Source organism: Scardinius erythrophthalmus, assembly GCF_964197995.2.
Source record: "Scardinius erythrophthalmus genome assembly, chromosome: 21".
In the NCBI taxonomy this organism is placed as follows: Eukaryota; Metazoa; Chordata; class Actinopteri; order Cypriniformes; family Leuciscidae; genus Scardinius; species Scardinius erythrophthalmus.
In genome coordinates, this window is record NC_138241.1 from 3,552,818 (window position 1) to 3,566,367 (window position 13,550).

General features: G+C 37.3%; 1 protein-coding gene across 1 annotated transcript in view; it reads left to right on the plus strand.

The window, feature by feature from the left end:
• fam83b (family with sequence similarity 83 member B) overlaps window positions 1-8,420 on the plus strand; it is a 33,154-nt gene extending 24,734 nt beyond the window's left edge. The window contains exons 4-5 of the mRNA XM_081350533.1: window positions 3,890-4,014; window positions 5,540-8,420. Of these exons, the coding sequence (XP_081206659.1) occupies window positions 3,890-4,014; window positions 5,540-7,565 (2,151 nt within the window). The 3' untranslated portion in view covers window positions 7,566-8,420. The remainder of the gene's footprint in view (window positions 1-3,889; window positions 4,015-5,539) is intronic.
• Window positions 8,421-13,550: the final 5,130 nt, after the last annotated feature.

The window sequence follows — 13,550 nt, forward strand, 5'->3', positions numbered from 1 at the left end:
ATACTAATAAAAATATATATTTGTCCACCAATTCAGAATTCATTTCTTCGTTTTAGACAAATCGTGGCTATGTTGTACCAATTCGTTCCCTCATTCTGATTTAACTAAAACAAGGGAACAAATTAATACAGAGTGGCCACAATTTAGTAGAACAAGGGAATGAATTCTTAATTTGTGACCATGATCTTACTAAAACAAGAAAAATCTGAAAAAAGGGTTAGAGTTAGGGAAGTGAACTCTTGATTCGTGGCCAAGATATATATATATATATTTGTACATATGTAGGGCTGCAACAAACGATTATTTTGATAATCGATTAATCTAACGATTATTAGAACGATTAATCGACTAATCGTCGATTATTTCGCCGACTAATCAGTAAGTTTGGAACGATTATTCAGCCTTTTCAATTTGTTAAAACACTGAGTTATACATATTCTAACTATAATATAAAAAAAGAAAATCACTTCAGATTTTGAAATGGTTGGTTTAATGAACTTTGAGTCAACTAAACAGGTCATTCTCTTTAAGTTTTCAGATTTCTGTCCAACTCAAATCACACACAAATGCAAAAAGCATTGGTTAAATATTCGGTTCTCTTTCAATAAAAAAAAATGAACAAAAAAAATTATCAGCTGCATTACAGACAAACTTAAACTGCAAACAATTATTATAAGAACACAATTTAAAAAAAAAATTGACAGCTGAGCTGACAGAGACATTCTCATTCACCTTTTAATTTACAGTATAAAAAATCAACAGACATGATATTCTTCATAACATCTCTTTTGTAAGTCTTCATGAATATGGAACAAAATACAGGCAAGTGATAAGACTGTAATAACTAATAGTTACAATAATAAAAACAGCCCTGAATCCTAAGCTCGATCAAGCTTTATTCTATGCAAAAATAATCATCACATTACTGTAATTATATTATTATTGTTAATATTATTGCTATTATTAGTAGTATTGCATTCTCTAAAAAGAGATTTACTGCTAGTTATTTACGTTAGCTCCAGCTGGAGAACATTCACCTCTCACCGGCTCGTCTCGTGCCGGGTTTTTCCTCTTTAAGTGCTTTAACATTCATGTTGTGCTCCCGTGAAAAGCAAGTTACGCCTTGCATGTATTGCACACGACAGCATTCTTGGTTTGAAGTTTTGTGAAACTTTCACACACCTAAGTTAGCTAGTTCGGATTCGTTTGCACTCCGTCATAATTCGCGCTGTGTTTTCTTCTACCGCAATAGCATTTGTAACGGCTGCATTACACTCTAGCGCTACAGCGCCGTAGCGGTCAAATCGCGATATTGCAGGCCCTTACATTAGGTCACGTGGGATCAAACGACTACTCGACAACAAAGATATTTGTCGACAATTTTTTATTGTCGACGTTGTCGACAATGTCGACTAATCGTTTCAGCCCTATACATATGTCATGTGCGGGGCTGCGTACAAAAAATAAATAAATAATACAATGCATAAAAATATACAGATGGATAAATATTTAAAAACACTAACACCTTTATGTATGCTTTGATCCAGTGGGATGATTCTTGCTTCGCCACATATACAACTATTAAGGAATATCTTCAGTCAGTCAGTGGTTAACCTTGGTAAAGGTGGCGTATTTGTTCTCGTGAGCAGAACGAGACACTGCATCCCTGTCTCACACACACTGTCTGCTCTCTGCTTCAGTGAAATCACACGATGAAACGCATCCAGATGCACCACACTTTCTGACATATATCCATTGATATGCAGTTGCAATGTTACTTGGTTTATTAATGTATGAGCCTGTGCATGAAAGATTATATAAGATATATATTTGATTTCTGTGTGTGAACAGATTTCTTCATTTAACTGCATTATACTCTTCTGGTTAATAGCTGAGGCTGATTTCAGTTTTAAAATTTGACTGGCATAACACATAACCAGAAAAACAAAACGTCAAGAGCAATCTGCAAACCTGTCATGCGGTTACTCTTGTTTTTTTTTTTTTTTTACAGAGCTCTCCTATCTCTCTCTTTTATTCCTTTGTTTCAGTGCGCTAAAAGAAATGAAAGTTGTTCCCAGTGAGTCATTCTTTGAGAAACTTTGAGAAACATATACATTATTGAAATTAGAAATTATTTTCAACTGAATACTGTTTTTGCTCAAGCAAATCATTTACTGCTTCATTCACATCTTTCTTGTGAAGTGATGATGCCTTGAAGTGATGAGGAGCCATATAAAGAAGCTTTGAGCTGGAAACACTGTCCCTCCCACTTCTTCCCAGAGGGTATTAACTATTATTATATGAAAAACAAAAGGCAATTATGAATTTTCTCACCACACCTCACTAAGGGCCATCATCAGAGCATTTTTCTGCTGCTGACATTTATTCTATGAATAACTCAATACATTTAAAGGTCACTTAAAGGGTTAGTTCACCAAAAAATGAAAATTCTGTCAGTAATTACTCGCCCTCATGTTGTTCCAACCACGTAAGACTTTCGTTCATCTTCAGAACACAAATCTGAGAGCTGTCTCACTCCTCCATAGGCTTCTCTGTTATTGAAACTTGTGACTACAGTGGCTCAACCTTAAGTTTATCAAGCGACGAGAATACTTTTTGTGCGCAAAAAAAATAAAATTAATCAGAAAATTAAGAGTTGAATAAAGTCGTTTTTTTTTTTTTTTTCGCAAAAGAAGCCTATGGAGGAGTGAGACAGCTCTCAGATTTCATCAAACATATCTTAATTTGTGTTCTGAAGATGAACACAAGTCTTGCGGGGTTGAACAACATGAGGGAGAGTAATTACTGACAGAATTTTCATTTTTGGGTGAACTAACCCTTCAACAGCACAGCAACAGCTACTGAAGCAGATCCTGATTTCTATGCTTGATTTACTTTGTAAAAATTGTACGTTTTAAGTATCTCTCTAATTTCTTGCTCTTGCGGGAGGCAATTTTTCACAGCAGCCAATCAAGCTGGCAACAGACTTTCCTCACTGTAGACCCAAGAAACTTGAATTTTACAGTTGCACACAACATGCCCACTGTCGCCAGTGTTGTTTGGGTGTGCAGATGTAGTCAAACATAAGGGACATACACCTTAACAGCCTTGTCGCTTTAGCAGCAGTGATAAGAACTAACCCTTGGCTTCAACAGACAGGCTTGCTGTCATTATCTTTGTTTGCAAAGCAGTAATGAGGCTTGTTTGCCTATCGTTTTGTTTTTGCTGAACAGTGTCTCTGTGTAATTTATCTTAAAATCAACATGAGACACTAAATACAACATGAGAAAAACAGGATATGGGGGAAAAATGTTGGAGGGGACTTTATTTTATCCATTGGGAACTGACCGGATGAAAACTTTATCTCATCTCATCTCAGATAAACATTTCTGATGTCAAGAAAAAGGAAAATTCTTTCAGAGGCAGTAGTCTGAGTAGTCAAACCAATTGTCACAGTCATGTTCAGTTTTGGCATTATTAGTTTTATATTAAAGACTGTTTTCCTGATTCCTTCGTCTTCATGCACTACTTATATATAACCACCCGTGACACCAGTCATTTTTTCATACTTTTCATAGTACACCAATCATACTTTTTTAATAATAATTTGAGATTTAAAACTCTTAATTACATTTGAACTCACAGACTGTGGCATTGATATTTCTGCTGCACAAAATAATAAATGTGCTATATAATTACATAGGACTTGACTTGTCGTAAGTGTTCATAACCAAAATGTAATATGTATTTTTTTTTTATACAATGTGCATCAATGAATCATGTAGGAATTTTAGTAAAAAAAAAAAAAAAAAGTTAAGATGTCATTTCACATTTACATTTGCTTGTTTTCTTGCTAAAAGTTATATAAACATTTTTTTCTTGAATGCAGAATATAAGGATACGTACAGTGAAAGGCCAAGAATACCTCTGCAGATCTGGGGTAAAGTTCCACGGAGCAATGGAGCAGAAATTTCTTCTTATTGACTGCCAAAAGGTGTTTTATGGATCATACAGGTAAGGCGACATTATTTATTTATTTATTTAGCTGAACCAAACAAATGACAGCAAGCAGTGGCAGTGTTCCCATATAGATGCCCCCTAAATAATTGCACACCTATCTCAAATTTACATTTATGAATTTCATTGCATTAGATTAAAAAAGAAAATCAAACCAAGCTGCATATCGATGTTAGTACTTTCTTCAGAACCAACTTTGCTTTTCTAGTTTTTCAAAATGTCAAAGAAAAATAACCACAGTTGGTTCATTACATCAATTATATTACAATCACTTTTGTATTCATTTTGAACAATATACCTATTTTGTAAATATAATGTTACACCTAAAAATTTATATAACCCGGTTCCCCGAGAAGGGAACGAGACACTGCGTCATGGCATTGACGCTATGGAAAAACTTCCGCGTGGAGCATGTAAAAACACGCCATTCTCATTGGCCGAACGACTGGATGTCGTGACGTAGAGAAAGTGTGTCACAGAGTCCATAAATAGATGCCAGAAATGAGCATTGACAGATTCTAACTGTCTGAAGAAGACACACAGGTGTAACCGAGGTGTGGCAATGCAACCCAGCATCTTCTTCTCTTCTCAGGGAACCGTATTACTTTTGTAACCTGCGATGTTCAAAGAGGAACTTCAAAGCTGCGCCATGGCCAAGCTGCAACCTTCCTGTCTCTCTCTTGAATCCAACATGGAAGTGACTAATCTCGCCTTTTTGCCCATTTTCGTTTATCCGGGAGTGCCTGCGTGCCTCATAGATGACAGAATCTGAAATTCAATGCTAAATACGCGGCTTGGTGACTGCATTACCTCTATTGTGACCACCTAAGCATCAGAATCTGAGAGGATCTATGCCACTGGCCTGAGCGGGTTGCACGAAGGGCGAGATCTGTGGCACATTTGGTGTGAGTCAGCCGCCGAAATACATCGGGGGCATGGTGTTAACCCCGACATGTTTAGAAGCTTGACTCCTGACTTATATCACACACACACAGGACTGAAGGCAGACACATGCTCTAACATACGGCTTCTGAAGACAAAGCAGCTGCCGACACACATTTCAGGCGTCTATTTTCGGACTCTATAACGTCACTACGTTCGGCCAATCAGATTGGCGTGTAGACACCGGTTCACGTGGAAGCGTTTCCATAGTTCTATAGTTACACTTAGAAAGGGAACCTAATTTTTGTTTTCTGAAATTTAGCATGTTTCTTTAAAATAAATTAAATAAAATAAGTTTTGAAATGATTATATAATCCTAAACCATTTTTAAATGGGGCTTAAGTGACCAAATACGTTTTGGAACACTTTTTTATAAGGATTTACTGCATTTTGCGTTTAACTTTTAACATTCAGCACATGTCAACAAACACATGCTGTCAATCAAATGGCTGGCTTTCAAAGAGCATTTATTATGCAATTATTTACACCATACCCAAGATAAACTGCATTCCAAAGTATTTGCATATGTGGCCAAGGCTGAATTGAATTGTTATATTTATCTTCATTTCTCGTTTGGCAGCTTCATGTGGTCCTATGAGAAGATCAACCTCAGCATGGTTCAGGTTATAACAGGCCATTTAGTGGAGACATATGACGAGGAATTTCGGACGTTGTACGCCCGATCAACAATCCCAGCTCCGTTTCAGACTTTCAGCGTGAACCAGTGTGAGATGGAGCCCAATGGCAAAATGGATGGCTATTCGATTCATTCCACCAACCCCTTTGAAAGGAAAGATCATTTAAGGCACACACTTGACGCTGTTTACCGGCAAGCCTGTGAAAGGAGATCAGGGATTTCGCCATTGAGAGAGGTGGAAGAAAGGCTGATTGTTACACCGCATGCTCGATTCCTTCAAGACACATCAGAGTTTCACAAAAGACACAGCTACGCGGGTGAACGTCAGGAGCCGGTATATCTGTCGAAATTGTCCAAGTTTGGCTCTAGTAATTGGAACGTGGCAGCAGAGAGCAGCCGTTACAGTGGTTTCTCCAACAATGTGGACAACCAGTATGAAAGTTACGTCACCAACCCGGTGTTCAGAGGCTCAAACGTGCGGCAATCGTACCATGGCCACGACAAACAAATTCTCAACATGAGGCAAAACATGCCCAGTTTAGCAAGTACTTCCAAGTCTTTCCTTCGGACGTGGAGGTTAGAGTCTTATCTCAAAAACCATAATGATGCACCTTATGGAGAGAATTACGATTATCTGGACCAATACGAGGATAATAAATTGGCTCCTCTGCAACACTCTCGCATTAGGTCATCGGTTGTTTTCACACCCACCATACCAGAACAACCAGAGATGAACAGCTACTCCAGTAATTCAGCGTCCTCCAACCACGATCCAGCACGAATTCAGCCAAATGCTCAGATTTATTCTTCATCACACTGGAATCAGACAGCACAGCATGATGACTTCATGCTAAAAAGGCGCAGTTTACAGATTTTAGAAAACTCAGGGAGTAATGCAACCTATAGCTCCGGAAGGAATGCAATATATGCAAGTTTAAACCGAGCCAAAAGTAGATTTCCAAACACTGAGCAAGAGGACAGATACAAGAGGCACAGTGTGGCCGATCCCAGGTGCAATACATATAACAGTGACACAAACGGGCCTTCCAGTTACATGTACGCATCTTTACCTAGAAAACAGGGAAACTGCAATGTGTCTGGACAGGAGAATCCCAGAAATCAAGCGTACACTCCAAATTTCAAAGAGGACCAAAGGTCCGTCTCACATCATGATTTCAAAAAGGCAGATGAGAGCACAACTACCTCAGGAAACACATGGCAAGATCCTCCTTCGAGAACTGTGTCCGCATCGCTTCTGGACCAAGAGGACAGTCCGCCTTCGAAACCAAACAGTGTATCATCACAACGCTTCTTGAAAAGGAGCACCAAGAAAATAAAATCCCTTCTAAACATCCCACAGAAGGGGGACGGCTCACCGAAAGGAAAGAATGCACAAAGTCTTAAAATGGGAAGCAGCACGGATACAATTCTCTCTGATTATGATGACACCGTGGGTGACAAGAAACACCATGGAAGCACTGCCAATTCCACCAAGTCTGTTGAGAGCATCCGACTGAGGCGAGCTAATGGGAAGATCCCTGAAGATGAAGGCCTGGCGGGAGAGACATCTGCGCCTCGCTTCAGCACTGAAGAGCTTCATCCGCCTCACCCACCTGCAAGTGCAGAGACTTCCAACACACAGGAACAATCCTCGGTTATTGCCCAGAAAGAGAAGACAGACTCGACACTAACAAGATCAGATCCGTTGCCAAAGCAACAAGTACCAGCAAACAGGCTGTATAGCAGATTTGAGCCGCTTTACTCATTTGAAACCAGGCGTCCCACAGCGGGCCAGCCTGACTATGTGTCTCCACAGAGCCACAGAGTAAGTGAGAAAACAAGGAATACTGTCTTTTTAAGAACACAACCAATGAATGACCATAACATTTATACAACACAGGGGCAAGACAACAGATTCGGCCGGTTCATTCAAAGAGTTGGAAATTTATTACACAAGAATAAGTACTGAAATTAATAGTGAACTGAGCTGAGACTGCACCACTAGACTGACCAAATGGATTTACAAACATTGCACAAATAATTGTTTTCATACAGTTTTCTCAAGCACTACCATTCACCTTCCATTGGTCAGACTACCAGATTGTCCGGTCTCTAACTTATGCCATTGATTGAGCCAAGCTTGTTATGTCAGACCGGTTGGGATGTTCGTGCTCAAATGGTTTGTTTAAATTGGCTCTGCGTATTTAACTCAGATAGGAGAGAGTATTTTCAGATCCAAAAAATGACACAATTAGTAGAACAGTGCTGTTTACATGAATGCGTTATTGCTAACTCCAGTGTTGAAGGTTTGCAATATAATTGGTGAAAAATACTCTAAGGACTATTACACTGTTACTTTGTAGTAGTATTTTTCACTTATGGTAAATTTAAAAGCATGTCTGGAGTGGGGATATGGGCTGATCGGCTTTATAATTTCTATCACTTGAATGAAAGCAATTATGAAACATTACCTGAGATCAAAACCTCTAATTTGGTCTGATTAAAAGCTTTAGTCAATCATCCATACAACCTTAAATTGCACTTCAGCTTGTTCGAACGCTCTTCCAAAATAACCCAGATTGTTGTTGTTTAATTGACATTGAAATGCTGGAACAAATGCAAGATAAATAAATGCTGTTTTGTGGGTAATTGGTGCTTAGATATCTTTATGGGTGACTAAAAATACTGGCATATACTGCACTGGCTTTGCACTATATATAGGTCATGATTTTGTGTTTAGATTGTGTTTTGAAACTGTTTTTTATTTAAAAAGTTCACATGTAAAGTATATTGGAAAGGAAAACAATATAAAAATGCCATTCTCTTACAATATCAGGTCTTTTTTTGTAAACACTATCACTGTTGCTTGTAACCTAACAGGGTACTTACCGAATAAATGAATGGTCATGAAACTGATTTGACTTAAAACTATTGTATGATGTGAGAAGAAAGAGGCCATGAAGTGCTATATGAAATACTGTCATTTTACTTCTAGACAATAAACGTAATATTTAGACCTATATGAGTTGACAGGCAGCAAGTAAATTGATTACAGCTTTAGTCAATGTGGTCAGTAGTCCTGGACTTTATACTGACACCTATTGGCGAGGATAAAGCATCACACAAAGGCAAAAGTATCTGGTTACTGAGATTTGGCTGGTCATGTGACAATCCACTGAGGCGGTTTACGCCAAAACCCAAACAGCTATTTCTTCATTTCATGTGCACATCAGTTTAAGCATATCTGTCCAATTTGCGGTTACACTTTATATTAGGTGTCCTTAACTACTATTATTGTGTTCATTTTGTATTGTAAAACACTTGTGCTGTTATTGAGCTGGATATGGGTAAGGTTAGGACAGGTTTGCTGGTGTGGGTGTAGGTTTAAGGATGGGTTATGGTATAAGGGAAGGTAAACAGTGTAATTATAGATGCAATCTACAGCTGTAATTACATGCAGGTTTTTTTTTTTTTTTTTTTTTTTTACAAGTACAATATAAAACGTACACAGGTAGTGCATTGTATTAAATTATTATTTTAAATGTTAGTACATAAAGACACCTGATATAAAGTGGGACCAAATTTACTTTTAATTTCTTTAGAGGTAAAACATTTTAATAAGAAAAGTGCATCTATTGTCTTCTTTTGTCATTATATAAAGTCCATTTGGGGGAAAAGCTGAATGATCTGAATGAAACTGAATGATCTATTTTAAGCTGAAACTGTAATGCTTTAGCGGGTACAGCCATAGCGCATTATTCAACACTCTCAGGAAATTTTGTATTTTAAGATTTGGCAAAAAAAAAAAAAAAAAAAATAATAAAAAAAAAAAAATTACAGCACATTTCACATTACACATGTTTTTTATACTTTTTAATACAATTATACTTTATGTGTTTAATCTAATCTTTAACCAGACTAATAAGTAAAATTACTTAAGGTAAACATCACAATTGTGTTTCTTTCTTCTTCTTTTTTTTATTGCTGATGTAAGAGTTGAACTCTCTTCTCCTGTTTTCTATTCTTCTGCCATCCAGAATGAAGCACAGCTAAAAGGTTTGTTTGAATCATTTCCCTTTTGGTGAGAAATTGCCTTTACTTTTGCCAAAATGCCAATTTTTTATTTTTTTTTGCTTTCATAAAACAAGCAAGCAAGCTCAGCATGAGAAAAAGTAATAGAAAAGTAACGCAACGCATTACTTTTCACGCAATCAGTTGCTATTTTTTACGGACTGACAAACTTTTCATTCTCCAACGCTGGTGACAAGCCTGATTACTTTGTGATGTGCATCACTACAACTGGTAAAAACACATATAACTAATGGTGTTTAAGATTTTGATAATATCATCCACCCCTAAAATGTTAACTGAAAGTCATTTCATTATACATAAAATGTAATACAGTTCACAGAACATAATCTCTTTAGTCCTCTGATGTGCAAGCCAGAAACTGTCCGTTTGATGTTGGATACCTGAGGGAAAAGAAAGTCTTTGTGAGAATCCATGCAGACAACTAAATATGTTATTATGTGGATAGACTTACTGCTTTGTGTCTGCCTACTGTCTTTGAGGTCCATCGAGGACTGAACGGTAAAGACATCAGGGTAGATGTAGTGAAACAGCAGCAGTTCATCATCTGAAGGCTGAAGAGACACAGGTGTTGATCCAATGAAATGCCAAGGGGTTTCTTGGCGAGTTGTAGACATCAGACAACAACACTCGCATGTGGTACAATCTCCTCCAGGAAGGGCTGATCCTTCACGTTTTACCAACAAATCTTACGTTTTCATACAAGTAGCCTACATATTCTCATGAGATCGGTCAGTGTCATCATGCAACCATAACCCACAGGGTTATTATAGTTACAAAAATAATAAAGAAAACTATAGTACCTTAATGATACTAAAAAATAACACTGCTAACTTAGATGATCATCTCAGATGAGTTTGTGAAATGAAAATATTTTAATTAAATATGACAATTATGCTCATAATGATACTTTGCACAACCTTTACTTTACAAAATAATAATGTTCCAGGTGGGAGCCAAGAGGCAGGTGTTCTGCACAAATCTGTGAACTGTTCTGCTAGATTCAATACCAGAGAGAGACACAGATATTAAAATAATTTCTGCTGGGTTAGTGTAAGCCAAGGGATAATGCATGATTCATATGAACACCAACCTCCAGGATGAATGTATCTGTTCTTGAAAATGGAGAAGTGTAGATTTCACCGTGAACTGGAATTCTTGCACATTTCTGTTTGACAACCTCTTTCAAGTGTAAAAATATATTTATTCATATGTAAATGATTTAAAAGGGCAGAGTTTTAATTTGTGCTTGTTAAAGCCACCCTCTTGTGTGATTTCCTCACGAACATATCTTGTATTTCTGAAACATAAATGCTTGCAAGGTTGACCTTGCAGTGTCACAGAGGCCATGAATGAATTGACTGATTATCCCTCTCTCCCATGAGATCGCAGCCCCAGCTCGTTTTACCTGGAAACCTTTAGTGTGTTTCGCAATTCACAGTATTTCCCCACAGTATCTCCTCAATGCAATACAACTAAAGGCGCTCTCTGTATGACTGCTGTAACCAAAATTTAAAGGGATATTCAAAATTGTTTTACAAACATATATTCAAATGATTAAAACGACTTAAATATATATATGTTTTTAAAAACATGCTGTTCCAGGCACAATGAAATTATACTTCTGTTGATTTTATGGTTTCATGTTGGTTTTAATAGAGCTATAAGGTAGTAAAACTAAAGCATTTTTCCAGTGTAAAATCCAATTCGTATTCACAGCATACAGTGGCGGACCACTTAAAGGTGCCCTAGAATGTGAAATTGAATTTATCTTGGCATAGTTAAATAACAAGAGTTCAGTACATGGACATGACATACAGTGAGTCTCAAACACCATAGTTTTCTCTTTCTTATTTAAATCTCGTTTTTGAAAAACACCCCTGAAAAACAGGCGAATCTCCACATAACACCAACTGTGACGCAACAGTTGGGATCATTAATATGTACGCCTCTAAATATTTGCATAAGCCAGCCCATGCTCAGTGCCAGGCGAAACTGCACAGCCGAATCATCGGAAGTTCTGCAGGTGAAGAAACAAGCGAGGATCATAGAGAAAATGGCAGATCTATCTATAATCTATCTATAATCGGATACCGCTACAGTTTAATTCGAAGTTGTTAGTCGCTCTGCCCATTTCACCGCGGACTGTTTTTCTAACCTGGAACAATATCAAGCAGCCAGGCTTCTCTCGGCGTCTCAAACGGACGAAGGGGGCAATTTCAACTAACGTTATATTCCCGCAAGCGGCAAGTAGTGATTTTATTAACGATAATTTACACTGTGTTATCTAGATCCAGCGCGATATTGTTTTTTCCTCGAGAGACATCGTGGCTTGCAGACGAGCGAACGAAGCATGGCAGTTGTTCAGTGTTTGGATGTTACTACAAATGAACACAAAAACATTTTTTTTAGCTCCTTCATCCGAGCCTCTGGAGAACCAGTGGGTTATGTGAATTTCTGATGTGTAATTGTTCAAGTCCAGACAGATAATCTTTCTCTCAAAGTCGTTCAACACTGTTTATGCCTCAGTAAATCGCGTTGCAGTGATAAGATCTTCATTCACGCGATCAACAGGCTGTCATCTGCTCAATGCTGGAATAGATCTAAATACTAAAAAAACTTATCATGATTCGTTAATCCCGATAGCTGTAATAGTAAAAATGTATAATCGCTGTAATAGTAAATGTTTTGCAGATAGCTCTACATGTAATGCCAGATATTTCATATGCAAGCATGTCAGCCAATCACAGCAGTGGGCGTTTACACTGAAGTCTCACAGCAGACACGCCCCTTCAAACAGAGTGTCCAGATCAGGGTATGAAATCAGGCTAGGAAATATGCCTTTTATTTCTAAATTATAACAAATTTTGATCTAATAAACATACTAACATTATAAGGGCACCCCAGGAAACATTATAAAATAATAAAATAATCCATTCTACGGCACCTTTAAGGACCTGGTACCAATTAGGTAAATGTCCATCAGTCTTAATTGGATGTCTCTTTCTACAACATAAATTTTCATTGAATTTTAACACAGTTTTGTAGAAAATACCTTGAGGCACACATGAAATTAGCTGGTTACATATTTGTGTAATTAGGTGATGCACTGGGTTCATGCTGGCACAATGAGCTTTCAATAAAACTTGGCTGCATACAGAAGAAAGCCAAAAAATGTTTTTATCTGTGCTACCTGACTGATAAAAAGGTTGAAAATCAGCATTTAGATTTTCTCTTGAGCAGCTGAATAATTTTGTATGGAAGCCCATTCCCGTCACATAAGAAAAGAAAAAAAAAGAAAAACGAGCATAAAAAATCGAAATTATGACATTCTTAAGTCATTATTATGACAAAAAATGTCAAATTTATGATTTACTAAGTCAAAATTATGACTTTAAAAGTCACAATTATGAGATAAAAAAGTCTACATTTTGACATACCAAGTCGAAATTATGACTTTAAAAGTCAAAATTATGACATAACTAAATCGAAATTATGACTTGTCGAATAGGCTTATTGATCTTCAGGCGTCACCTGACAGGACAGGACTCGACCTGACACAGGATGACATGCATGCTTCCATAGAATTGTGAACATATTAAGTAGGCTATTTTGATTAAATTCTTGCCTTTAGAGAGCGGATCTGAGCAAACTCACTTCTGAAAATATTTAAGGAAAGAATTGCATCACAGGTAAGTCACAAAGTAGGCTACACAGAAGTAGACTATTGCACATAAGTAAAGAATCACAAAATGAAGATTATAATTCGCATAGCCTATATATAGATGTGAATATGAATGATCCTGCGTCATATTGATCCTTTATTCTGCTATATTTGATGTATTGTTTGGAGGTATGGGGTAAT